We start from the raw sequence: 27,986 nt of genomic DNA, 5'->3' as shown, positions 1-27,986 counted from the left end.
CCTCCTGTCCACTAGCGCCGGCGGAGGTGGTGGGCAGTTCATCGTCCAGGCTAGTGTCAGGGCCCCCTTGGAGTGCCACTGTGTTCCTCCTGGTGTTCAGTATCTCCTTCAGCACCCCTACGATGGTGCCCAGGGCAGTGCTGATGGTTCTGAGTTCCTCCCTGAAGCCCAAATACTGTTCCTCCTGCAGGTGCTGGGTCTCCTGAAACTTGGCCAGAACCGTTGCCATCGTCTCCTGGGAATGGTGGTAGGCTCCCATGATGTTGGAGAGGGCCTCGTGGAGAGTCGGTTCCCTTGGCCTGTCCGCCCCCTGTCGCACGGCAGCCCTCCCAGTTCCCCTGTGTTCCTGTGCCTCCGTCCCCTGGACCGTGTGCCCAATGCCACTGCCCCCAGGTCCCTGTTGCTGTTGGGGTGGTGGGTTATCCTGGGTTCCCTGTAGTGGTGGACACACAGCTGATTGACGTGTCCTGGGGACGGAGGTATGGGCCCGCTGGGTGGGTGCTGTGCTGGTGTTACCAGAGGGTGGAAGGTCTGTGGTGGGCTGTGCCTGTGTGAGGGGAACCGACTGTCCCGAGGCCCACGATGGTCCGAGCTGGTCATCTAGATCCAGGTGGACAGAGCTGCTGTCATCACTGTGGGCCTCTTCTGTGGGTGGGGTGGAGATTTCTGGACCCTCCTGTCTGGTGACGTTGGGTAGTGGTCCTGCAGGGGTGGAAAGGCATGATTATTGCATCTGTGGGTTTCATGGTGTGCAATGGGTGGGTGACTGTGTACCCCAGTGCTAGCATTCCTGTGTGTGGGCTTGTGTGATGATTGTTGAGGGGGGTGTTATGGGTATGTGCAGTGGGCATGCTTTAGTGATGGGTGTCCATGCTTTGGTTTTGCATGCAGGGCTTGGTGTTGGGATGTGTGGTTTGTGATATTGGTACATTTGTGAGGAGTTGGAGTGATAGGGGTGGGGGCGAGGGTGGGGGTCTGTGATAGCATGCAGGTTGGGTGGGGGATATGATAGTTAAGATTTGACTTACCAGAGTCCATTCCTCCACCGACTCCTGCGAGGCCCTCAGGATGCAGAATCGCCAAGACCTGCTCATTCCATGTTGTTAGTTGTGGGGGAGGAGGTGGGGGTCCGCCACCAGTCCGCTGTACCGCGATGTTGTGTCTTGAGACCACGGAACGCGCCTTCCCCCGTAGGTCATTCCACCTCTTCCTGATGTCGTCCCGATTTCTTGGGTGCTGTCCCACTGCGTTGACCCTGTCGACTATTCTTCGCCATAGCTCCATCTTCCTAGCTATGGAGGTGTGCTGCACCTGTGAGCCAAATAGCTGTGGCTCTACCCGTACGATTTCCTCCACCATGACCCTGAGCTCCTCCTCAGAGAACCTGGGGTGTCTTTGCCGTGCCATGGGGTGGTGTAGGTGATGTGTGGGGTGGTGTATGTGGTGATAAGTGTGGTGATATGTTGTGGTGTGTGGTGTTTTGTGCGTGGAAGTTGTGTGGGTGATGGTGTTGAGTGTCTGTGGCTGCTAGTTTGTGGATGGTGGTGTCTCTCTCTGTGCTTTGTTCTCAATTGTGGTTGTAGGGGTTTGTGGGTGATGTGGCTGTGTGTTTTATCTAGTATTGAGTGTGTGGGAGTGGTGTGTGTATGTGTCTCAGGTGTGTGTCTTTCGAATTGTCCAATGTGGTGGTGTTTTGGAGATGAGTGTGTATTTTGAGCGCGGCGGTGTGTAGCGCCAATGGAATACCGCGGTTGAAAGACTGCCGCGTGGATTCGTGGGTCGTGATAGCATGGGCGTATTTCTGTTGGCGTGACGGTGGAGGTTTTGTTTTCGCCAGTTTATCACTGACCTTTGGTGTGGCGGACTTGTTTGGGTGTCTGAATTTTGTCGGATTTCGGGATGTGGGTCATAATAGCTGTGGCGGATTTCCGCGGCCACGGCGGTGTGTTGGCGGTCTTCTGCATGGCGGTAAGCAGCTTTTACCGCCAATGTTGTAATGACCCCCAAAGTGTCCAGTATTTGTGCAACACTTGAATTACAGTAACACAGTGAAAACACCACAAAAGGACTTCAAAGGAGTTTAGAAAAGTAACGGATATTTATCTGAGTAAAACAATCAGTGCAAGTTGTTTAAAGAATAAAAACAAAAAGTAGTGCTTAGAAGTCACTGGCGGTCAAAAAGGTTACGTGAGGTTGCGACGGACCGGTGAAAATCCAAAGTTCAGGCTGACTGCGATGGAGGGTAGGCCAGCTACAGAACCCACGCAGGGTCAGCACAACAAGTACCTTCTATGGAGCAAGTGTCAACGCTAAGAAACAAACGAGAAGGCAATGCAGTGATATTTTCCACACAGTCGGGTCACTGCGTCGAGCCTCGCAGCCAAACTTTGTAGAGATTAATGAAATGTGTTGTTGTCAAGCCACACAGGCTGAGGATCCACTGTTGTAGAGCAGTCTCTGCGTCAAAGGTGCGATGCGTCATTTCTGAGTGGCTGTAGAACCTACTGCTGGGGCCCGGGACTGGAGGGGGCACCTCAGGCAAGGGCAGGACTCACAGATGGCAAAGGTTGGACTTTGAGAATAGCGAGCTCCTTCGATTGACTGGCCATGGAAACTTTGACACTTGCCCTCATAAACAATTATGCGTGTCAAAGTCACTGGTATTCAGATCACCAACAACGATGTGGGCTCGCCTAAAATGTGACACTGGTTTGTATACACTGCTTGTGAAACTATCCCTCACACTTTCTCTTGCATACCACTTTATGCATAGAAAGCTGCTGTGAAGTTTGGGAATGACAAGAAAACTTTACATTTTAATTGACACCACAGCCAATAGCCATCCGCATCCTTGCACTGGACTATTGTGTTTTAACCCGTCACCCACTCAGAGAGTGTTTCAAGGCCTTGACAGGATGTACAGAAAGTGCTATAGAAATGCTACAACAGGAAATTATCCTGTGCTTCAACATTTGAGCACATATTAATGTTTTACCCCCTTGCTTTCAAGGGAAAACATAGATATATACATATTTACTGGAAACATAAACCCACAGGGAAGGTTAAACAATAAAAAATAAAAAAACACCCTTACACGTGGAGGTAAGCTGAAGCCCCCAGCCCAATACACAGCTACCAAATTTTTCAGTATGCACGAGTGACAGCTCTTTGTTTTCAGGTTATCTATGACCGACATTCACGTCTCTCATGTGTGACACCTTGAGTGAAAATATCACGAGCAGTGGATTAAGAAACATTTGGCACAAAATGGAAATCTTTTTTAGTAAAAGCAATTCAGTACCTGGATTAAACCACTCACTCCAGACATGGGGCACTTTTTGGATTTCTGATGTTTTCCTCTGTCCTGCCCCAGTGTACTGTACCTTCTAATATTTTTTAACACCATTAAATAAAACGCAACTGGTCACCTAGGCTAAATAACAGCTGTCTGATCTCAGTATGGATCAACATACAACCTTTCATCTGTGACTTGCAAATTAATTTTGCAGTAAAACTTTGTATTCTAGTTTGGCATTTCAAAGTGCTGCTATTGTTACATGTTGATGTTACCCAATTTAATGGCCCACAGTTTTTCCATCAGTGAAGGATGGAAGTCTTTTGGGGATTGTACTCTTGACCTTCATTCATCAAGAGACATCAACGATCTCTGGCAAGTCCCTTGCATTATGGGGCCAAGCCGGTGAGGGGCTGAGAAAGGTGTGGTCCCAAAAGGCTACTAGGCTGCGGGAAAACAACAGTATCCTTCACCATGAACCTCCTCACAACACTACGCAGGGCTGCGCAGCCCAGAAGGAACCACTTGTTTGCACGGCAGGTGCGGCAAAGGAATACAAATCTGCAGCCCACCAGTGCGTCTACCTAGGACCAATCTGCAAAGCGCATGTGCACTGCAAGTCACCAATGGGGCTGTGCCTTTGGTGGAAAACTACAGGCAAGGTGCTGCCCCTGGCATCACCCACTTGCTGGCTGATCCTCCCAAGAGGGGCGACTACTTTGCTATGGCAAAGGAGCATCGCCCCTCTGGCTGTGCCAGAAGCAGAAAAATAAAACAATAGATCATTTTATTTTTCTGCTTTTGGCACAGCCAGCAGTGCAGGGAGGGGCAGAGCTGGGCCACAGATGGTGGGGAGAGTGCACTTAAGGGCGCATTTGTGTTTGGCCGGCCGTCTGAGGCCAGGAAAACACACATGGGCATTTAGGTTTCTTCAGCCTGGCTGTGTTCCCAGCCGGGCTGGAGAAACTGCACAGATCCCAGGGCTGTGTCTGAGCTGCAGTCACTGATGCTCATACCAGTCCTGGTGCTGCTTTCATGAAAGGTTTTGCATGAAAGCAGCAAATGTTGGGAAACCGGAAGAAGAGAAACGCGAGACGGCAGGGACAGAGGCAAGGTAAGTTCTTTTTTTTTTACCTTGTCTCCGTCCGCAACCCGCCACCCCCCTTCCTTGCATTATGCAGCCGCTACTGCCTCCCAGAGTTGACTCAAAGGTAGGCCAAGCAGGGCAGGCTGATTTACCTGTAAAGCCCAAGCCTGCCTGCTTGCCACTTAATGTAAAAACAGACTGCTCAGGGCATTCAGGATTATTTTAATAGTGACATTGTGTTAGAATTTGACAGGTAGCTGCAGCAACTGGCACAGTAGCAGGCTCAAAGCTGCAAGCGAATGATAACGCGCACCACTGGCTAGTTAGTGCTGCTTCGTTAGCACCATGCTTCCCTCATTGCAGCATTCTCCCAGGGGTACTATAGTGAGTGACAAATGCATTTTAGGGTGGTGATGCGGACACAAGTACTAAAATGTGTTAGTACAACCCCTGATGCGTGGTAGAACTAAACACTGGCCTTCAAAGAAATGCATTGGCCTGTCTGAACAGCTGCAGTGTTACAAACTGAAAGTGCAGAAATCTCATGCAAAATATACAATAGAAGTGTAAGCAGAATACGATTTGGACTGAGAGATATAGCACCATCAATAAAGATTTTAAGAGAGTGATATTATTACCATACATACAACAGGCCTGATTAGGGAGGGAGACTCCCAATTTTTTAAGCCAAAAACTGCTTTATTTTAGCTGTCTTTCGCCTAGAGTTGCCTCTGCTTCAATTTAGGTTAAAGGGGAAAATACATTCCCCACTTTAAAAAAAGCTCTCACTTTCTTGTTCTAAAACGTGGGCACGTATGTCTTAAGGACAAAGGGAACTAATTTATTTTTAAGGGTGGTAATCTACGGGGTCAAAACGGGCGACTCCATTAAAGCCTACAGAGACACATTTTGCTTCTCAGGCGAGTGAAGATAAACAAACAGCTTGCAATACCCGCAAAATGCGGGTGAGAAAGATCCTGTCGTGTTCTATTATACTTTTTGGAAGACAAATATTTACAGTAACAATCGTATACGCAGAGTAAGAGTGAAGACACATGACACAGGTGATTAAAGACCTGGCTTCCGGGTGGAGCATCATGTGCTACCGGCCTGCCGCCGTGACTTCCCGTGCAGCGCGTGCCAGACGAGGCCGTGGCCCAGAGCGGGCAGGGTTTGGGGAGGGACTTGTGCGATGACAGGAGGCGGAGGCGGTAACACAGAGCCAGATATCTGCTCACGCTGACTGAGGGAGACAGTACTGCACATGGGTACGGAGTCACCGAGACCAGAGTGAGGCGGAGGATGGCAGCGCAGCACGTGAGTGCTTCCCCGTTCCGCGCTGCCGGTTTAAGGGGATGGTCAGCCCCGTGTGTGTAAAGGTGCCTGTGAAGGAGAGTGGCACATGGCGGCAGAGCCTAGGTAGCCCGCACAAGAGGGTCGCTGCATGCTCTCCTCTTTGTTGCCGCCAGTCGCCACGGGTGGGTGCGGGGTTTTGGTTGTGGTCACGTGCAGCAGGCGGGAGGCAGCTTGGTGACGGAGGCGGGCACACCTGGTCACGGCGTAACGGAGGAGGCGTGGGCGTCCCAGTGTAAAACACACTCTCTGCCCCCGTCGCCAGCACCTTTGGAGCGTTTCGTGACACAGTGCTGTTGCACGACTCTGCGCCCTCTGAAGGGAGCATGTTCTGCTGCCTTTATAGCAACCTTCCCAGTCGTGCTGGGCATACACGACCATCATGGTTGTCAAGTTACTCGTGACAGCATCATTACAGGCAGGTTTCTTTTTTCAGCTAACAGTATCTGGCATGCTGGGACTTGTAGTTTCATTTCTATTCTAAATTTAGTTTTACTTCCTACAGTTCGCAACATGCTTTGTGGTTACCTAAGCACCTTTGTGGTTACTTAAAAGATCAGCACTGTCTTTAGGTTTTCCGCATGACATTGGGCGAGTTGACTACAGTGCAATTCACTTGTCGTGCCTGTCTCGAAATACAAATGAATGCCCATAGAATTCGCATTTAATGTATTTAATTTAACTTCAGGGGCGATGCGCTGCGAGGTTGGTCAGTTAACTAAATAGCACAGGCGATTACAATGAATTTAAAGTTCTCATAATCACTTGTAACACAGTTCGAATGATCACACCTGAAGGAAGGTCATGTGACCTTTGACAGTAGTATAACATACCAAATGATTTTACTGAAAAGAGTAAACGCTTATCAAAATCGATGTAGAACAAGGGCTTATGTAACGGAGTTCGCTCAAAAATGTAAACTCATTACGAAAAATTGCTCTAAACAGTGCACTCCAAATACCACTCTTAATATAGAAGTTACTGTGGAAAAGTCCGCTTTAATGGCTAAATTGTGCATTAGAACCATAAACCACCTTGGCCTGTAGCCTATCAACGAGTTGAGAGCCCTTTTGTACAATAAAATAACCTACACATTTCTCTTAAGCCCCTAAAAGAACACCCCCGCTTCCCTAAAAGACCACCCAAATTATCAAAATCAAGTGTTTTCCTTCCCCAGCCCATAAACCATAACTTTATTCAACAATATAAACCTTATAGTTCCTGGCAACTGAACTGTCAACTCTCTGAAACGCCCTGCTTATCCCCCCACAGTCTTTTTTTGCCACCCATAATGCACTGAACCACATTCTTTTCCTAACACATTCTGCATACCCACCACTCAGAAAACCTGTTACAAGGTGTTTTTTGTCCCCCCCACCAATAATCCTTTTTTCCTCCGTCTTACCACATCTTCACTCCCAAAGCGGTGCCAAAAGCTACACTTATTTGTATTAAATATAAATCAATGCTCGTTATGGAAAAGTGAACCCATCACTTATAAAAAAAAAAATACTGCCCTTTGTATTTTGGACTGAGTGTGTTATTCTGCATAGCCTTTGTTCCCTGCAGAACCTTTTCATCTCTCAATCGGGTGAAAAGGCCACAATAACAACACGCTGAGACATGATTAAGGGGTAAAAGGCCGCTTTAATAGAGCAGGTCTGGCAACCATAAAAAACAACCCTGGCGTAAAGCCTAACAGCACTAAATCATGTCCTCACTAATACATAAAACTCCACCTAACACCATCCCACCCTCTAATGAAAAATCCTTTGCCCTTTCCCAGATCAACCTTGTCTCAAATCCAGTACCCCTGTGCCCTAGTGTCCCCTTCCTGTTGTCCCCCCTTGACCCGCCATCCCTTTGGACCATCTCAATATCCTTGCCCTCTCCTTATGGTGTTTCTGTACCCCCTCCTAACCACCAAAATGTCTCTCATCTCTGCCTATACTAGACCATTCTACTAGCAACAATGACATCTAATAACACTGACCTGCCCTATTAAAATCAATAAAAAAAACAATGCCAACTTCGGAACAAAATATGTGAATGAGACTTACCCAAAACATGAACTCATAAAGACCAACTAAATAAACAGAAAATCATTCTAAAAACAACAACAAAATCCCAAAACATCAATTAAGAGAGGGAGGGTGGGGCTCAGAAAAGCCACACCCTGACACCTTGGGGTGTGACAACTGCCAAACAAGGCCGCCCACTCCTCATCTTTATTTATAGCCTCCCGAGGCCCCACCCTACTCACACTTACAACCAATAAACGTACCCTATGTCCAAAATCTCCTAGGTACCAATTAAGTCCATAAAATGTGTTTACCCAACCAACTGGATCTCAATCTATCAAGATCTAACTTCATGGCTTTGAGTAAACCTATACCTGATAACTGTACCAAGTTGTTCTCACCTAGGTGTGAAACTAACAAGTATGGACAAAACCCACCTGCAAATTTCGTCGAAAGAATACCCAGCAGCTCCCTCGACCTCATACCACTCTTTCCATCCCAAGAGATCTTCACTCTCAACCCATCCAGTCCCACCTGCCGCTCAAAAGGTCTCGAATCAGCTTGCTTGACCGCCCAGCGACGAGTGCCCAACGATCCACACAGATGAACCTTCCGTGTGAGAACCAACCACACAATCTGAAAAGTGAAACAAAATTACCCAAAGAACATTGCAAAGATTAAAACCTCAAACCTCCTACTAAACATTAGAATGACCCAACCTAATATATCGTTTAAAAACTCCAGCAACCAAAATCCATGATCCACCTATCACTCTTACCCTCTCTTCTAGCACCAATGGCTGCTCCAATCTGAAAAGAATGTGTACCATAAACTTTTGGTGATATCCCCAGCCTACCTAATGCATTCCTCAAAACTGCTGTAAACTGAAAAGAACTTTAAAAAAAACCATCCTCATGAATAAATACATATATTCGTTCCCCCTAGGCAAAAAAGAGAACAAAAATACTAACTGGCAGGTCATTGGACAATCTGGTGGAGCAGTTGCTTTCAACAACACCCCTGACCTCTAAAAACTTTATCAGTCTTGGATGATCCCAACCACAACTTCATCCCACCCTCAACCAAACCTACCAGAGAATGCTGCAAACCACAAAAACATCTTGTACCCAATAACTCGGAAACTCTAAGAGCCCCATGATAAAGCAATGACACACACAAAGAAGAAAAAGCCACCTCCTATCCAGAAAAACAAACCCAGTTCAAAACCCTCAAAATTTCTCTCAACGTTTCCCCGGAAATAGTGCGCCTATGATCAAACCACGTACCCCCCTCCCTCACCCAACCAGCCATAATTCTTCCACAAATTTCTCCTTCCATAGGATCATAATCCCAATAGTACTTACCGGAAAAAGGAAATACCTGCCATCTTACTTGAGATGGTCATCACTGCCAATCCCATGTCAATCTGAGCCATAATGAAACAACTCACATCCTCCCTCCTATACCAGGACATGTAAGGTCCCTCATCTCTCCTTAAATCACTGACTCAATAAAATCATTCCAAGCCCTGACGTATGACCTCAAAGTGGACGGAGGAAAGGATTATCGAATCAACTGTAACATCCTCACACTCCTACCTCCCAAAGGTCCACCGGTAAAGGCTTCTTCAGTAAATCTGCTCCCGGCACCAGTCCATTGAATCTCCGCCACTGTGTTAGAGGGAAATCTGTTAACAAAATGAGACAGATCAATTTGACACAATAATATAGGTTTAATCGATTTTCAGCTGGGAACAACAGGCAGTCTCAACATAGAGGCCATGACTGAAGTTCAAAGTTCTGGTTCAAACACCAGTAGCATTTATACTGTAAAAAACTCAAAAAACTGTGGTGAAGAGTTCACCATTGACGTAAGCAACTACAAGCAGTACAGATAAGATAATGAGGTGCCTCTGGAAAGAAGCACATGCACTTGTTGGCCTCATGGGTGGGTAAGTTACACTGACGTCATTCACCATATCTATCTTTCTGCACAACAAGAGACTATGGGGGTCATTCTGACCTTGGCGGTCCATGACCGCCATGGCGGAGTGCGGCGGAAGCACCGCCAACAGGCTGGCGGTGCTTCCTGGGCGATTCTGACCGCGGCAGTAAAGCCGCGGTCGGAAAAGGGGAGCCGCCGGTTTCCCGCCGGTTTCCCGCCGGTTTCCCGCTGGCCCAGGGAACCCGCCATGGCGGCGCTGCAAGCAGCACCGCCATGGGGATTCCGACCTCCTTCCCGCCAGCCTGTTTCTGGTGGTGTCCACCGACAGACCCAGGATGGCGGGAACGGGTGCTGTGGGGCCCCTGGGGGCCCCCTGCACTGCCCATGCCACTGCCCATGCTACATTCAGATGATGGGTAAGACCTTCCAAAAAAACCTCGACGTAATACCCATTTTTCCCAATCTGGGTGAAACATTGTTTGCCCTGCTTCCTTCATTCTTGATATCTCTTCCATTATCCCTTGTTTTTCTGTGAGGACTTGTAGGACTTCTGGGGTGGTGTCAAATATAGTTGTGTTAACTCGTGCAGTAGCAGGACTAACGTGAGTTGGCTGTAGCTGTGCTCTCATTCTGCATAAAAATAGGTGCAGGAGACAATGTGTAATGTTTGGGGATACCTCTTTAGGGAGATGCAAGTTATCTACTCCAGTAGCATGGGGGATGAGAGAGCATACATAACAACTGGTGTTGGATGTGGATGTGCCTATACTGTGCATGTGCTGATACCACACATTGTCAAACAAAGCAATATGGAGAGGGTGATGGTCAGTATCATTATCAACAGTTCTACGCATGCGTGTAATAATTGATATAGGATCAAAAAAATTAAAATATCCAAGGGCTAAAAGCAGCAATATCAGTGCAACGAGGAGGAAAAACAAACATAAAATACATAACTGAAAAGAAGAATTGTCTAAGATTGAAGCTTTAGAGGGAGGCTTTACTCCGGTTGCTTCTCCTGTTCTCCCCCCTCTTTTTCCTGCTCTGTGTCCAAAGGAATGGATGGCATGGTTGGGGCCAGGCGGATATCCTGGAGGTGGTACCATGGTTTGTGGCCTTGGACTTTCACTGCTGTAGTTGTGCTGTCTGTCACTGGGAAGGGTCCATTGAATTTGCAGTCCTTCCACTTTCTGACACAATTGCGAATATATACTAAAGTTCCCAAAGGTAATGGTGTTTGTTGATCCTTTGCAGGAGATGAGTTGGCGCGCTTCTTGGCTGCACGTGTAACCTGTTTAGAGAAGAACTTTGCAACTTTGGTTAGCTCAGACATGTATTCATTCATTTCAGTTTGTACAACTTCGGGTGCACTTTCAGTCTCCAATTTATGTCTAGTTGATGGCACAAATGTGCTCATTGTTCTACCTGCCACTATTTGATGCAGAGTTAAATGATGATCTGATCCTGGGGTATTTCTCAAAGCAAAGAGTGCCACAGGGAGGCAGTATAGCCATTTCTTCTTTAATGTCACACATAGTTTACTTATTCTGTTCTTGAGGAGGCCATTAAGGCGCTCCACAATTCCATTGCTTTGCGGATGATAAGCTGAGGACAATTTATGGGTTATTCCTAACAAGGTGGTGAGGTGAGAAAAGATATTATTGACAAAATGGGTGCCATTGTCGGATCTGATCCCCCTCAGGGACACCCCATCGCGGTATTACCTCACGGATCAAAAAATTAGCAGCAGATTTGGCATCACAGTGAACACAAGGTCCTGCTTCAATCCACCTTGAGAATGGGCAGACTACAACTATCAGATAGCGATAATGATTGCATCTGTCAATCATATCAATGTAGTCAATGTGCAGTTCCTTAAAGGGACCTTGTGGGCAAGGTATTGTGGAAGCTATTACCTTAGATGTGGGATTTGGTGAATACTGCTGGCACACTGTGCAGGTGTGTATGTACATTGTAATCATCTCATGTAAGTTAGGGACAAACCAATCCTGGCGTATTTGGAGGGACATATTGTCTCTAGCAGTATGTGAAGGAAGATGTAGCTGGTTTAGAGCTATCAGTAGCAATGCTTGGGGCATGACCGGCTTCCCTGTTGATATTTGTCTGTATATTAAATCTGTTCCTGTCTGTGTGCATCCTCTGGCTTCCCACAACTGTTTCTCATGCTCTGGTGCATTTTCTTGTATCTCTCTTATATGCAGGTGAGCTGTCTCTGTGTAATGTCTGGATGCATTCAAAGAGTCTGAAGATGTCAATGTTTCACTAGCTAACAAAACTGTGGTATGTGTATCACTAAGAGGGCGTGTTGCTGCATCTTTGGCTGCCCAATCAGCCAGGGCATTTCCACGGGACACAAAATCCTGAGCATTAGTGTGGGCTGCACATTTCACTACTGCAACTGCATGTGGCAGTGTTAAAGCTTGTATCAAGTCCTCTAAAAGGGGGCGGTGCATGACAGGGCTTCCATCAGACTTGAGAAATCCCCGTCTATTCCACCGCATAATGCTGGAATGCACTGTTGTAGTAACATAGGCTGAATCAGAGTATACTGTTATTGTTTCTCCTTCCCCTTGTTTGAGGGCTGCCACTAAAGCTACTAATTTCAGCAGCCTGGGCTGAATATTGAGATGGCAAAGTTATCTGTTCAGTTATCTGCAGTGTGTCTGAAGAGTTGTGCTGCATCGCTCTCACCACTGCAGCACCTGTATGTCTTACCCCTGTGTCCTGATCTATTGTGGAAGATCCATCCACAAAATACACAACACTACCTGGAATGGGGTCTTCTGTTGCTTGGCTACACTCATCTGGAGTATATGTGGCACAATCATGGGCATCATCGTCAGTGTCTGAAATGGGGTGTGCAAAGAAGGTAGCAGGATTGACTGTGTGGCATTTAACCACCTTCAAGGATGGTAATGATAATATTATCTCATAGCCTGATACTCTCTGTGTTGTTAGTGTTGTTTTAGCTTTCTGAATTATTGCAAACACAGCATGTTCAGCATACAGTATCAAGGGTGCACCCATGACAATGGGAGCACTTTTCTCTACTGCAAAGGCTGCTGTGGCTAGTGCTTGTTCACAAGGGTAATGACCTTTCATGACAGAATCAAGTAGGCCACTAAAATATGCAATTGGTTTGTGGCCTAAAGGATACTTTTGGGTGAGGACAGCTGTCATCACCTGTCCATTACAGTGGCAAAAAAGAAAAAACTCTTTGTTATAGTCTGGTGTTCCTAACACTGGTGCATTTGTTATATCTGTCTTTATCTTGCTGAAGGTTTGTTTCATCTCCGTAGTCCATGTTATCCTGTCTTTCTGTGTTTTTGCCTGTTTGATAGATGCAAGCAGTGGGGATATTAAAGTCCTGTAGTCAAAAACCCATTGTCTGACATAATTACATAAGCCTAGGAACTTCTGCATTCCTTTCACAGTCTCAGGTTCTGTCATCTGCTGAATGGATTCTGCTCTCCCTGGCATAACTCTGCGGCCTGATGCTGATAGTAGTTGCCCCAAGTATTTAACTTCTTCCTGGCAATACTGTAATTTGTCCCTGTCTACCTTGTAACCTCTTTGAGCAAGGGTGCACAACAGGGACACAGTGTCCTTTCTACACTGCTCTTCTGCTGGACTACAGATCAGTAGGTCTTCAACATACTGCAACACTGTGCTGTCACATTGAAAATTGGTGAGGTCATTCTTGACCGTCCTGTTAAAGACACTAGGGGACTCACAGTACCCTTGAGGTAATCTGGAATATAGGTACTGTGAACCACGATAGGAAAATGCAGTCAAATAATGACTGTCTTGGTGCAGGGGAATGCTGAAAAATGCATTCTTCAAGTCTATGACTGTAAAGTACGTAGCATCTTGGGGTATGTTGGTTAGGATGATGGAAGGATCAGGTACTACAGGGAATTCTGGTATCACTATGTCATTAAGGGGGCGCAGGTCTTGAATCATGCGCCACAAATTTCCCTTGGCCTTCTTTATAGTGTAAATTGGGGTATTGCAGGGGGATACACCTGGGTATATGACTCCCTGCTCCACCAATGCTTGTATAACAGGTGCAATGCCCTCCTCTGCTTCTTTGGATAGAGGATATTGTCTCACTCTTGGCAGTATTGCTCCTTCCTTCAAAGTTATTCTGAATGGTACTGCTGTGCGGACGAGGCCTACATCATAAGGGCCTTTTGTCCATAAGTTAGAGGGTACCTGCGCAAGGTCATTATCTTTGTTAGGACTGGAGACATTTATTGGTATCACAGGCCTTGTCTCCAGTGTGTGCGTAAAGGTACACTGTTTTTCAAAACAATCTCTGTCCTTCTAAAGTCATCAGCAAACAACTGGTCATCTGATATGTCGCCCACCTGCATGTTGGGATCATAAAAGATGACACATGCCCACATCACACCAGTGTGGTCACTTGCCATCAGGGTCCCATAGGTGGGGGACACTTCTAGAGCCTCTATTTCCAGAATGAGTTTTTGTCTAATGTTTCAAAACAGGGGCCCTGTCGTCTAAAGAGGAAGTTTTTGGGTAATTCAACTAGTTTCCCTGTCAGTTCTGGTGTTTCTGCTATGATGGTGTACACTGCTCTAGTAAAGGCTAAAATGTCTACAGGTCTGGCTCTAATTTGGTTAACATCTTGGGGGTGTGTAACCATTGTCATGATGTGTGTACTAGATACTCCAGGTGTTGAACAGATCATAGTCCCATCCTCTTCAAAGTGAATAGTCATATTTAATTTTGCCATGAGATCACGTCCTAGCAGATTAGCTGGTGCATTTGGGGACAATAAGAAACATCCATCAACATACCTCCCCCCTATTTCCATCTCCACAGGTTTAGTGAATGGAACCCTCATCACAGCCCCGGAGAACCCCTGTGTGTCCATTGATAAATTTGACAATGCCAGTCCCTTCTCACGGATACAGGACCTAGTGGCCCCAGTGTCGATGAGAAAGGTGTATTCCTTGTCATTTATGGCTACCATCACAGTGGGTTCCTCATCTGGCCTGTGGGTTACCGATAAGACTGGACACATGAGACTTCTCCTTGGGCACCTTCATTGGGCATATCCTCCCATGTAGTTTTGCTGGAATGGGTTCCCTCCCCTGACAGTTACCCCTCCTTGCAAGTTCTGGTGCTGCCAGGTGGGCTGCACTGTCTGCTGTGGCCCATACTGTATTTGGGGCACTGATTGCTGTAACTGTTGAGGCTGTATCTGTGGTTGAGGCTGCATTTGTATTTGGGGCTGTGGGAGATGTATCACTTGGGGACTCGTGGCAGGTTGTGCTACAATGCCACCAGGCGGTACCATTTGTTGGCCATAATTTGCCCTTGTCTGGTTGCTAAGTTCATCTTCCTTTTTAAACCTACAGTCTCTAATGGAATGTCCTGTCATTTTGCAATAGTGGCATGTCTGTCCACTCCGGAATGTGTTTACTCTATTTCCCCCAAACCTTCCTCGCCCTCCTCTTCCATTATTCCTGTTATTGCTTCTCTGGGCATACTGGTAGGGTTGCATTGGGGTGCCCGAAGGAGGCATTCCCAGGGACACTGCAGCTAACTGGGTGGTGGCAGTGGCAATTCCTTCCTCTGTTTTCTTGGCTAGTTTCTGCTGGACCAATTTAGCCGCTGCTTTCTCTATTTTATCTTTCTCACTCTTTTCCTTTTCTTGTCTCTTCTTACAAAAATGTATTATGTGTGCTTGTATCTCTGTCCATGGTTTGGCCTCCAAGGCCACTATATTATCTAATTTATCCTGCACTTCAACTGGCAGACCCTTTTTCACTATATTGAAAAATAGTATTGCATTCTGTCCAGTGACATCCCAACTCTCCCCAACTTCCTGTGTCCATTTTTCCGTCATTCTGCTAAGGAATTGGGCCGGGTCCTCATTTGGCTGCATTGTTTGTGCCATAAGGGACCCAATGTCTGGCCTGTCTGGATACATTTTCCTCAGTTGTTTCCAAACAATTCCCCTTACTCTATTAAAGGGTGCCCCATCACATTTTGGGTTAATCAATGTCACATCTTTTACTCCTGCCTTTGTGAACAGTGTGTCTGTCTCATCTCCTATAAGGGAACTTAGTAAACTCTTAATGTCCCCTATTGCAAGAGTAATCCCTGCAGTATGTTTTTCCAGAGCTGCTATCCATTTCCCAGCACCCTCAGCAAGTTGTGGCAACTGTTTTTAAAGATTTTCTTTGTCCATCTGGGGCCATGATATATATTGAGGTGCCCCTGGGCCCTTGAATATCAAGGGCAGTTGTGACAGGACTGTAGTCCTATTGCCAGTAGGGTGACGTGAGTCATACTTACAAGCATATCTCTGCCACACTCTTAAACTTTTCTGCATATAGGGATAATCCCAATAAGGATCCCCTGCACCCTGAAAAATGCACATTTCAGCATAAGGCATGTCTCGGGGTTCAAAGGAACCCTCTCGCGGCCATGGTGTCATCTGTGATGCCAATCCTTCTGTCCAACCTGCTAGGTTGTCAGTAAAAGGGACAACATTGTACCAACTATTTTCATACTGAGCTACTATTTCATTGGGTGTCAAATTATTGCCAGGACATACAGGGGATGCACGTGCCATGTCTTTTCTCAGTGTAATTTTTCCTTCCATATCAAATGTTCCCTTTCTCTCATATGGGCGTGCATGCGCCCCATCAAATACTAATCTCTGTAATTCTCTTGGCTTCTTTTGTAAAGTCTGTCCTGTCTTACTGTTTTCGTCTCCCTCACAGGCATATTGTGACTGTTCCTTGTTATGATCCACAAGAAGGGACATTCTTTTAACATGTTCAGTGATGTCATCTAATGCCCCCTCTGATCCTTTGTAGGATTTTTCTAAACCCATATCTTCTTCACCTAAGCTGCTATGTGTGGAGACTGTGCCATCTAGTCCTTCTTGTTCAATTATTTGTGGGCTAGTGTGGGCCCTTGACTGCCTCAGGGGCCCTTCCCCCTTTTCCCAAGTCGCTCTTTTGTCTACCCATCCATCTTCCTGCTCTGTGACCCACTTGCCTACACTATTCTCTTCTGCTCCTGAGTGAAAGCTAACCTTCTTGTCTCATTTTTAATATTGGTACTCGTTTTTTTCAAAACACCTTCCTTTTTTCTAACCCCCTCCATTCTCTGTACCCCTCTTGATCCCTCATTAGGTATACCTTCATTCTTTCTAGTGGGGGATATCTCGTCCTCTAAATGAAGTGTAAATGTAGCATCTACTGTCCCTATGTATTTAGTACTGTCCCCACCTGACATTTCCCGTGGTGTACTGGCTATTTGAGGACATGGAGATGGGTGAACATATTCTCTATGTTTAGAAAAAGATTCTAATGGTGGGCTATACTCTGGGTCTGTATATCCCACAGCAGGGGGATTTGAAGAGATAGGTAATGAGTGTGGGGCACCAGGTTGCAATGTATACATGCCCTGTACCTTTGCACTGCCTAACCTTAATGGCACATCTTAATAGGGGGGTGGAGGAGCCAAATGGAGGGAGGCTTTGAGGCTTTGTATTTGACTCATTCATATTTGTTTCACAAAATACCCTCCCTTGGTCTAGTGTGATCTTCCTTTTCTCTAGTTTATTTCCCTTGTATTTACTCTGTAGGAAGGTGCCCATGTGTTCTATTATTGTATTATCAAGTGTGCCCTCTTTGGGCCATGCATGTGCAAGTTTTAATGTTGCTTTGTGCCATTCCTTACAGTATTTTCCTATCCTGTCCCTGTCTCCTGAGAACACTTTAACCATGTGTTCTAAAGGAGACCCCATGTCTGTTTAGTGAACTTAATCGTTTGTACTATATGTTTTTCACTCTAAATGGACTTCTATTCACTATGGTATTTCCAAACTTCACATAAACTATTATTAGGCTGTGAAGGTGAACATCAGATATATATATATATATATATATATATATATATATATATATCCCTAATCTCTTTAACGACTTTGTTCATTTACATATATATTGGGTAGGTGCAATTATGTGTGGCCTAAGTGGTTTGTTTGCCTGACACAACACACAATAATGTTATTGTGATATATACATGTTTATAAATTACTCATATCCTAAATTCCATACTGGGAGGTCCCTAATAAATGCATACAGTAGGAGGTCTAATACTAAATATGAGTCTGTTATTATTGCAGGGAATTCACGTGACTGTTGCCCATGGTTCCACTGAAAAATTGCAGTAACTTCAATATATTCACTTTCCTGCCACAAGGTGGCACCAGTGTCACACATGAAAACAAATTTAAAACTTTACTCTTGGAAACACAACTGCAACAGGTTTTGTAGATTTCAAAATAAACTCTTTTATTCTAATTATGGGAAGATCCTGTTCACATCTATCTGAAAGGTAGTTAAATATATGTGTATGTATAGTAGCTGATAATTCTCCTTCTATTTGTATATCTTCAATATATGTGTGTATGTCCCAGTCTATACTATTTGATATTTCATCTAGCCTCCAATCTTGAGGCTCTATAGTTTCATAATGGGGATAATAGTTAGTAGTGTCAATATTTGTTATGGGGTTCATGAGGCTACTACACTTCTTTTAACTTGGAGGATAATGTCCTTGTATTAGTTCTTTGAATAATTTTTTATAATTGTCTAATAGGCATTTCTCTTATGTCAATGTAGGTTGTTTTAAGGCCTAGGGGTGATATACTATAAATACTTAGGCATTCCTAAACTTCTGACTTAAAAAATTATTCTATGTTATTGATATTGCTGATCTACTAAGGTCAGTTCTGTTGCAGAGGGCGACAGCCTGAATGTTATAAAAATGAATAATTAATTCAGGGATGTGGAATTAATTAGTTGACTTTTTTGGGACATTACTTCACTTTTGAGTTTACTGTTATTACTTTAACCTTCATAAGAATAGGAGCTCTGATACTTATTCCTAAATTATACACTAAATAACATGTACTTATATATTGACATTATTATGTGGCCACATTTCTATCTATACATGCATATACATACACAGTAATTCTCAATTTCATACTAAGGCAAACAAAATACTACTGGTCACTTCCCTCTGGATTCATAGAGGGGACAACTTTTCACTATTTGCAACTGACTTCCAGACTTAATGTCTGGGTTAGGTTGACATGAGTGTTCTTTAGAACATACACTGATTGCTCAGCCCCAAGTCCACCACTACTCCTGACCACTTTTGACTTACTTAGTCAAGCTCCCTGTATCTTCCGGATTTACCACCGGGATCCCTTAATATTATCTCAATTCATACACAATCTTGCATGCAAACACAAAAATTACATACATTACAGTGTCAAAATTGTAACTGTCTTTATAAAATAAAAGGAACAGACCTCGTACTCTGTCCACTTCACTACCTTCCACTGAGACCCATCTGTCCCCACGAAATCAGAGATTTTTACATAAATGTTGGCATCTCCCTTTCCTCTTTAAAAAGTGCGCAAATCACCTCGTGGAGACAGGCAGGGCCCCCAGTCCAGCAGTTGGTGAGATCAAAGTAGAGCTCCTGGCTTAGCTGGCCAATATGTTAGAGGGAAATCTGTTAACAAAATGAGACAGATCAAATTGACACAATAATATAGGTTTAATCGATTTTCAGCTGGGAACAACAGGCAGTCTGAACAAAGAGGCCATGACTGAAGTTCAAAGTTCTGGTTCAAACACCAGTAGCATTTATACTGTAAAAACCACAAAAAACTGTGGTGAAGAGTTCACCATTGACGTAAGCAACTACAAGCAGTACAGATAAGATAATGAGGTGCCTCTGGAAAGAAGCACATGCACTTGTTGGCCTCATGGGTGGGTAAGTTACACTGACATCATTCGCCATACCTATCTTTCTGCAAGAGACTATGGGCCTGATTCTAACTTTGGAGGACGGTGTTAAACCGTCCCAAAAGTGGCGGATATACCACCTACCGTATTACGAGTTCCATAGGATATAATGGACTCGTAATACGGTAGGTGGTATATCCGCCACTTTTGGGACGGTTTAACACCGTCCTCCAAAGTTAGAATCAGGCCCTATATGTTGCGTGCTGCTCATGGTAGCTCTGCCTTGCAAATACTTATCTGACCCTTTACACAGTTCCCCTTAACACGATATGAATGACTTGTGGTTTTTAGGACCCCTGTGCTAAGGAAGGATACACCCTTCTGTTCCACCCTGTTCATGCTAAGTGAACATTTTGAAAGCAACAGTTGGTGCAGCTTTAAAGAAAAACTCTCATTTCTAATGTGGCTTGGGCCTCTTGTGTGTTTCAGCACAGCTAACTTAACAATGCAGCATGTATATATGTTTCCTAAGTAATAAGTGTTTGTTTGTCCTAAATATGACCTGCCTTTTCTATTGAACCCACAGTCTGTCTTTTTTTAAATTTAACATGTCATGTATTAAGCCTTTCACTACTTACATTGGTTTACAACTATCTAGCCTAAAATGCTTGTATTGGGATTTGGGAACTTATGTTTGTTTGTATGTGATGTATTCCTATTCTTCCTACATCAACTATGAATGAGATAGCGCATCAGCGATATCATTATTAACACACAGAACATAACAAGCCTTAAACAAAATATTGAACTTCAAATAATAAAGCAAAAATAGACGCAACAACTTCAAGACTTTCTCATCTCGCGCCTTCTGTGAATTGACCAGATTAACCACTGCCTGGTTATCTACATTAAAAACCACTCGCCTGATCATCAAAAACGTACCCAACAAAACCAGAGCAACCACCAAAGGAAATAACTCCAAAAACCCAAAGCTGTGGAGCACTTTTTTCTAAGCATCAGCCAGGGCTAAGCTGCCCAATGCCCATCCCAAAAAACACCAAAACCATGGGCAACTGCAGCATCAGAAACAATTTGAACTTGCCAGCACAATTCCTCATTCACCATCAAATCAACATGGTCACACCATTGAAACTCCTCAGGAAAGAAATCTACATTCTCAAATGCTTAAGCCGAATTCTGTGGTGTGACGAAATAAAAACAAACCGCCCACAAAAAGCTCTCCCTACTCTCACCACACGGCATGCGAAGTTCAGATGGCCCAATAAAGCTTGTGCCTGCTGTAACTCAAGCTTATCCTTGGAAACCTCCTCCACCATCTAAGAAATCAGCTTCTGCACCTTCTCCCTCCGCAATCGAACCTCCATATTCTCTGAATCCAACTCAATCCCAAGAAAAGTAATACATGTAGCAGGCCTTCAATCTTATCAGGAGCCAATGGCACACCCATCCCCTTCATGCACTCCTGAAACTCCATTAAACCCTTTCTACATACATTGGATGCCAGCGCACCCCCTGAGAAAAAATAATCTAACTAGTGTGTGGCATGCCTTAACCCAGTGCTCTGTTGAGAAAAATCACTGCAAGAAACAACTAAAGGTTTCAAATAAAGAACAAGAAACAGAACAGTCCATTGGCAACATTCTGTTCACAAATCTACAATCATCAAATTGAAACCCCCCAACAATGAAATATCCTCAGGATGTACTGGCAAACGTCTAAAACAGACAGAATGTCTAGCTTTGCCATCAAAGCAATCCTTTAACAATCACTTACCGATCTGATTGCCTCATCCACTGATGAGTAATGAACTAGAGAATCTTCCTGTGCAATGAAATTATTAACCAACTCACCCACTGGCCATGATAGATGATGAATCAATCTAAACTCACCTTGTTGCTTTTTAGGCACAACACCCAGAGGTGAAATAGTCAAATTAGGATTCAGCCCAAAATTATATGGACCCGCTGCTATACCTGCCTCCAGTTTCTTCTCCAATTTCTCCCTTACCACTTTAGGCCTCCCAACTGCAGATTTCAAATTCTTACCCCATCTATGCACTCTCAGACCTTGATAACATAACCTGAAGCACTCTAAAAGACCCCAGCACAATAATTTCACCTCCTCAACCTTCGGATAAAACTGCAACCAATAAAACAAAATCTCCAACTTAATAGGAGTAGGGCCCTTTTCCCACCACCTCCTGCACCTAACTCCTTCCCCTTTCTCTACCTCTACTTCCATTCGTCTGCCAACTCCACTGCACCACCCCAAAACACTGCACCAAGGGATGTTTTCCTCCACAGTTTGAGCAATCATGCCTAAACTTGCACTGGAGTAGTGTACATGCCCCCCTATTGAAAGTCCATAAGGAACCATTCTGTAGGAATTTACCTCTTGTGAAACTATCCACTCCTGATTGGGTGGGACGTCCCTGAAAGGACTTATAAGGAGCAGGAAGCCCACTGGCTGTATGTAATGCTGGTGCAGTCTTGTAAGTACGCTACCATTGCATCCAAAGCTCATTATCAGTATCTCCCCACTCCTTATCCGGAAACAGTGCCATCTGAGCTCTAAATTCTTCATCATATCTAAACCATCCAAAACCACCATAATCCATTTGAGCCCGCCTGACAACATCATGTATTTAAGGAGAGAAACACATAGCTCAGGATGCTTCTCACAATAAATGCTAGCAAAAACTAAAAATGCTGACGTCCATTTTTAATAGTAGTGGGCACTCTTGGCCTCCACGATAGTTCGCATTCCTCCTCCTTTGACCTTTTTTTAGCTTGCAACTCTCTGTGCATTCATTTGAAAGTGTCCACAAACTCACCTTTGCAAATTTTTCCTTTCATAGCCTGGGTGAGATGTGTCCCCAAAGGCATCAACACCTCCATATAAGGCAACATTTTATTTTTCACACTGCCCCCACCTGATACGCCCCCATCCTTACATTGCTTTGCTGTGTAAACTCCCCCGCCCCAACTCTCCACTAACTTACACTCATTGCTTCTGGATTTTTTGCCCCACAGCCAAATTGTAATGGTCTTTTTCCTTCACCCCTTCATCATTGGCATCATTCTTACCACTCAAAATCCCCAAACTTGTTGACGCAGATGCAATCAGGCTGTTACCCATTGCTACAGATACCAAACTCACAACCCTTGTACTTAAACCTATCCGCCCCACACCAGACCCCTTTTTATTCTCAACTTTCCAAATAGATCCGCTAACAGGTACCTGACTATCCTCCTTGACTGTCCGATCGTGCTGGACCGTCGTTGAGGGCAGAAGACCAAAGCTGCTCTCCCTTTTAACAACCATTTCCCCCCCTTTTACTTATTTTACCCCCTATCCAACCGTCTCCTCCCATCCTCCCAAATGTCCCCGTTCTCCATCTCTTGATCATCATCAGAATCCAAAGTCCTGTTGTGAATCCACTAAAACAGCTCTCAGGCTGGGCATTGGCATCTCCGTGCTACTCCTGTGTCCTGAATCCACAGATTCACCAGGCTACTCCCTCGCAGTTGGGTCGTTCGCTCCGAATACCACTTTCTCTTCTGCCCGGCGTCGCAAAGGTACCCAGACCTTTACCGGTGTCTCCACTCTTGACGTCCTTTCCATGGCTGCCTTCTGCCTGGCCATTCCCCCAGAGCCGCGAAGCCCTGAGGCGTTCTCACACCCTAAAACAATATCAACCGCCCCGGCCTGTGACTCACTTTGTAACCTCTCTTCAAACAAACTCTGACCTTCCACGTGCATTTGCCACATCCTAATCAGGATCTCCTCACCTGCGCCCAACTGCCTCACCACCTGTTGATCAGGTCCCAAAACCAACTCTACTGGCACCATACTGTCTTCATCCACTTGCCATCTCTGTACTTTATTAACCATTGGTCTCACCCACCTGTGCAATATATGTAGTTCAGGGTGAGAAACCACCTTAAATTGCTTGATCTGCTGAGTTTCAAAAGCGCCTGCCTTTGCGCTACCTCCCTGTGGCACACCGTTATCCTCAGAGTCTGATATGACAATCATCCATGGGGGCGGCCATCTTTGATACCTTCCCCCAGGGTCTTTCCTCTAATGAGTCAGGCATACCAAATGCCTTTCCTGACTCGTCCACAAGTCCCTCTTCTATTTCAATGTCCAGATCGTATTGCGCATGCGCTTCAACTAAATGAGTCCCCAAGCAGCTTACTTTTCGCATCGCACTCTTACCTTGCACACTTCTGCGTCTTCCACCCACCCTCTGCCTCCCTGACATACCTTTGCGGCGCGGCAATCACAGCTCCCCATGTGAAATAAAATGCTCTCCCGCCGCCAGGATTCCTTCACCCAGCAAAACGTCCTCCTCAACAATATGCTCAGGTGAGCCACGCGCCGGCCACACTTTTTTGTTTACATTTTTGTTCCGCTGCGCACATGCCATTACCGTAGCCGCTACACCATCTGCAGACGCTCTCTTTGGCCTCTTCAAGCCCACCCAAGCCTGTTTTAAAACCCCTGCCTGCAACAAATCCTCCCTATTTTCCTCAACTATAACTTTTAATGCTTCAACAACTTTATTACCCTGCACCATTATCAAATCTAAAATTCCACTGAAAGTGAAACCAGAAAAATCAAAACTCAGGCCTACCTCACTACCAAAGCTCATTAAAACCCCGCCCTGACACCTTGAGGTGTGACAATGGGCAAAAGAGGCCACCCACACCCCACCTCTACTATATATAACCTCCCAGAGGCCCCTCTCTGCACACATCTACAATAAATAAATGTACCCCACATTGCACCACCAACACCTGATATGCTTGGGGAGACTGGGCAAGCCCTCGCTTCCCCCAAGCCCTCATTCAGCTTTCCTGTCACTCTGTAAATGGCTGCAGGCTTTACTGCCCCCTCTATTCATGACAGGATATCAATTCTGTCCATAAAAAGAAGGTGCCAGCCAGCTGTCTTTTTACCTCCGCCAGGTCATCCTCCATTGCTTTTATAAAAGCCAGCTCTTTCAGACTCACCAAATCATTTCCCCCGAGATGCGCTCCCAACACATCACGGCATGCCTCCCAGTCCAGCATTGTGTTTAATGTGGGCAAGCACTGCCTTTTCCTCAAAACCCATTTGCTTCCCGTGCTTCTTTCTGGCTGCTTATTTCTCTTCTCACTTGATGAACAAGTGCCCGCACATTCAGATGAACATCGCTCCCTTTGCAGGATCAAGAGCCGAACATTGAAAACAAACAAAAACCTTTCGATCCCTCCCTCAACAATCCCTGAAGCCTTCCTGCACGGATCTCCTGTAACAGTTAGACTGGCACCTACCCAACTTCCTCATGCTGTCGGCAAACCAACCATGCCTCCCCACTTCTGTATCTGACATTATTCTAAATTAGTGGTTCCCGGATTTCATCCCTGGTAAACCCAACTCCCTCAGCACCTTCCTCAGTGCTTGCAGCAACTGAAAACTGGTAACCCATGATCCATTCTGATGCCTGAATATATCCCCTTCTTGCTCCTCACTCCCTTTCAACAAATGCTTCCCCAATAAACCAGTCAAAAACACGATACTGGGTAAGCCTTCATATGCACTGATGTCACCTATGCCCTCTGATATGTCTTTGAACTGAATAGATATCCCATCCCTTGAAATCTCCACGTTTTCTGCCCACATGCCTACCTGACCTCTTTTGTCCAGCAGCTCAGAGACCCGGAAAGTACCCGAAATTACCAAGATGTTTGTCAACCAGTGAATCCCCTGCAGCATGTATTCCAGCACGTTGGTGACTCAGTGTATGAATTACATGAGGCCGTGGCAAGCAATTTTTAATATGCCCCACCTTTCTCCAAAGCAATGTATGCTTGATAGCATTCCCTTTATAGTCTCTAAATTCATTCAGGTGCTAATAATGCAAAATTTCATTGTAAGACTGGACACAGTAAAATGAATTGCACACTTTGAGTGTGGGGAATTCAGGATCTGTCGTCTCTGGTGCCAGAATCAGTACTTTCAATTCAGCCAGCTAAATAGTACAATACCCTAATCCTAAGAACTGCACAAAAGTTTTTATTGGTTGGAATCCATCATGTTTCATGACATTGTGTACTGCTGCGCAAGTGGCAGATTATGGTTGTTTGGTGCCGACTGTGGGCTGAGCAGAACCATAGGTGTATATTATAAAATCATATTGATCAAGAGGCAAAATACCATTGGGCACCGGGTATTCTTGTTTGTATTGAAGGAATTCTTGAGTCTGCAAAGTTGGGTGAAATACATAGTCTGCATCAGTAGCTATCACAGGGTGGCCCACTGTATCCATTTCAGATGTAAGGCTTTTACGTAAGGAATGCTTGCCTTGGTGACAGCCTTTAAGGCTGGAACAGGGGTTACAACAATTATGACCCTCATTATGTCAAGGGCGGTATTGACCGCCTACCGCAGCGGCCATACTATGACTGTAGCTGGAATTCCGCTAGAAGGATGGCGGAATTCCAGCTGCGGCCATGACGGCGGTAAGGTGCAGCAGCGCCACACCAGTAGACTGTCGCAGACCGTATCATGACACATGATACGGTCTGGCAGTGTTCTGCTGGCGGACGCTGCTGCTGGAAGCAGCACCCCCCCCCCCGTCTCCAGCCGGAGGACCCCCTGACAACAGGTCGGGTGCTCCGACGGGGTGGGGGTGTGGGTGTATGTTTGTGTGTGCGTGCATGCAGGAGTGTGGCGTGTGGAATGTGTGTGTGCATGCATTGTTGTGAGTGTATGTTGTGTGAATGCATGGGTGCTTGTACCTATGTAAGTGTGTGAATGGATGTATGCATGTGTGGGTATGGGTGTGTGTATGCGTGGGTATGATGGTGCGTGAATGTGCATGTCTGTTGTTGCGGGGTCTGGAGTGGGAGGGGGAAGCTGGGGGAGGACTCTGGGGAGGCGGAGGGGGAGGGGCGCAGGAGACCCCTATCAGTGACAAGGAAAGGATTCCCTGTCACTGATAGTGCCTACCGCGATGGTTTTCGTGGCGGTAAGGAAGCCACGAAAACCATGGCAGTAGGCTGGGTCATAATCCCGCAGGTGGGACAGTGACGGTGGCCTAGCTGGAGACTGAAGTCCCTAGCCCGGCGGCTGTTACTGCCCTGGCAGACGGGAGTGGTACATTGGCGGTTTGGCTTGAGCCAAACCGCCAATGTCATATTTTGGGGATGAGTACCGGCAGCCTGTTGGCAGTACTCTTCTCCAAAATACCGCCATCTGCCAGGGTCATAATGAGGGCCTATGTGTTTTCCCTGAGCCAGTGGTCTTTCCTTTATGACAGCCGTCTGAATTGAGGTTAATATTTTTTCAGCGGATGCAAAACACAATTCAGCATTGGAATGCAAATGCGACTCATATGCAGTAGACACTGTGTCGCCTTTGTTGAAGGTGACATATGTATAGCCAGTGCAGAGATGTGGAATTCCTATCGTCCGACGCCCTTTGTTTGGGGTCAAGGGCAACACGTTTTCATGTTTATTTTGTCCTTGGGATAAGTAACCCCCTGGAGGACAAACCCTTTGGCTGACAGTTTATAGAGAAGGGAACTGTGTGCAGTTGAGGTAATGTGTGCCCATATATTAATGCTGTTCAAACTTGTATTTATGGTTCATTAATTAAAAGCCTTCATTATTAGGGTGAGCGCTGTAAATAAACATTTTAAGGTCACACTGCACTACTGACAGTGGTTCCAGTTAAAAAAAAAAGTGTACACATTTTTTAAAGGTTTAACAATAAGAGGCTAAGTATAATGCTCCCAGAATGATCTCTGGTTAGATGCAAATGTTTGCAGAAGCTTGTAAGCAAGAGTGATCATTCTTTGCTTTCAGAATAAAATGTTCAGAAAAAAATGTAAGTTGGAAAAAAAAAGTTTTGCTACTATGATTTTAGGTGCTATTTCTTTGACACGTCTTTTAGTAAAATGTATTGATGCATGCTGATATTTCCAAAACATATTCCTAATGGAAAATCAGTGTAACCATTTTCAACAAGATTATGGGAAACATGGAAATAAACACTGGCAAAGCCAACTGATCTGACATTTGTTTGCGAGTCTTTTTGCTTCGCTAGTGCCTGTCTTGTTTTGACATGGCTTTTGTAACACTTTATTTTTGTGGGAGCTGCCAGGCCCTCACCGTTGTAACAAACACTGGCAAAAAGTTTTTTTTAAAAACTAAAAAAAAAAAAGGTTTTGGTCTCAAAAAGCACACATTGTCACCAGTGATGTAACAAAGGCCCTGCAGCCACCCTCCGGGGGGGTGAGGGGGCCCTCAGCACAGCACCTGCCCTGCGTGAGTCTGGAGGGCGGTGGTGGGCTCCATGTTTTTTGCAGGGGGGGGCACATCCAGTTTCGTTACAATTCTGATTGCCACAGTGGTTCCTGGCACTGAACAAAACTACTTTGT

The 27,986-nt window shown here is 45.4% G+C and overlaps 1 protein-coding gene across 2 annotated transcripts in view; it reads left to right on the top strand.

The window, feature by feature from the left end:
- Window positions 1-5,517: 5,517 nt before the first annotated feature.
- Window positions 5,518-27,986, top strand: part of TMEM192 (transmembrane protein 192) — a 357,863-nt gene continuing 335,394 nt past the window's right edge. The window contains exon 1 of one of the 2 annotated variants that reach the window (XM_069243904.1): window positions 5,518-5,699. In XM_069243904.1, the coding sequence (XP_069100005.1) occupies window positions 5,685-5,699 (15 nt within the window). In that variant the 5' untranslated portion in view covers window positions 5,518-5,684. Of the gene's footprint in view, window positions 5,700-5,982; window positions 6,154-27,986 lie in introns of those variants that run through there. The other variant, XM_069243895.1, reaches the window with a different exon arrangement.

This window comes from Pleurodeles waltl, chromosome 1_2 (genome assembly GCF_031143425.1).
Source record: "Pleurodeles waltl isolate 20211129_DDA chromosome 1_2, aPleWal1.hap1.20221129, whole genome shotgun sequence".
NCBI lineage: Eukaryota > Metazoa > Chordata > Amphibia > Caudata > Salamandridae > Pleurodeles > Pleurodeles waltl.
Note: the sequence above shows the minus strand (reverse complement) of the source record. Positions and strands in the feature narration are given on the sequence as shown.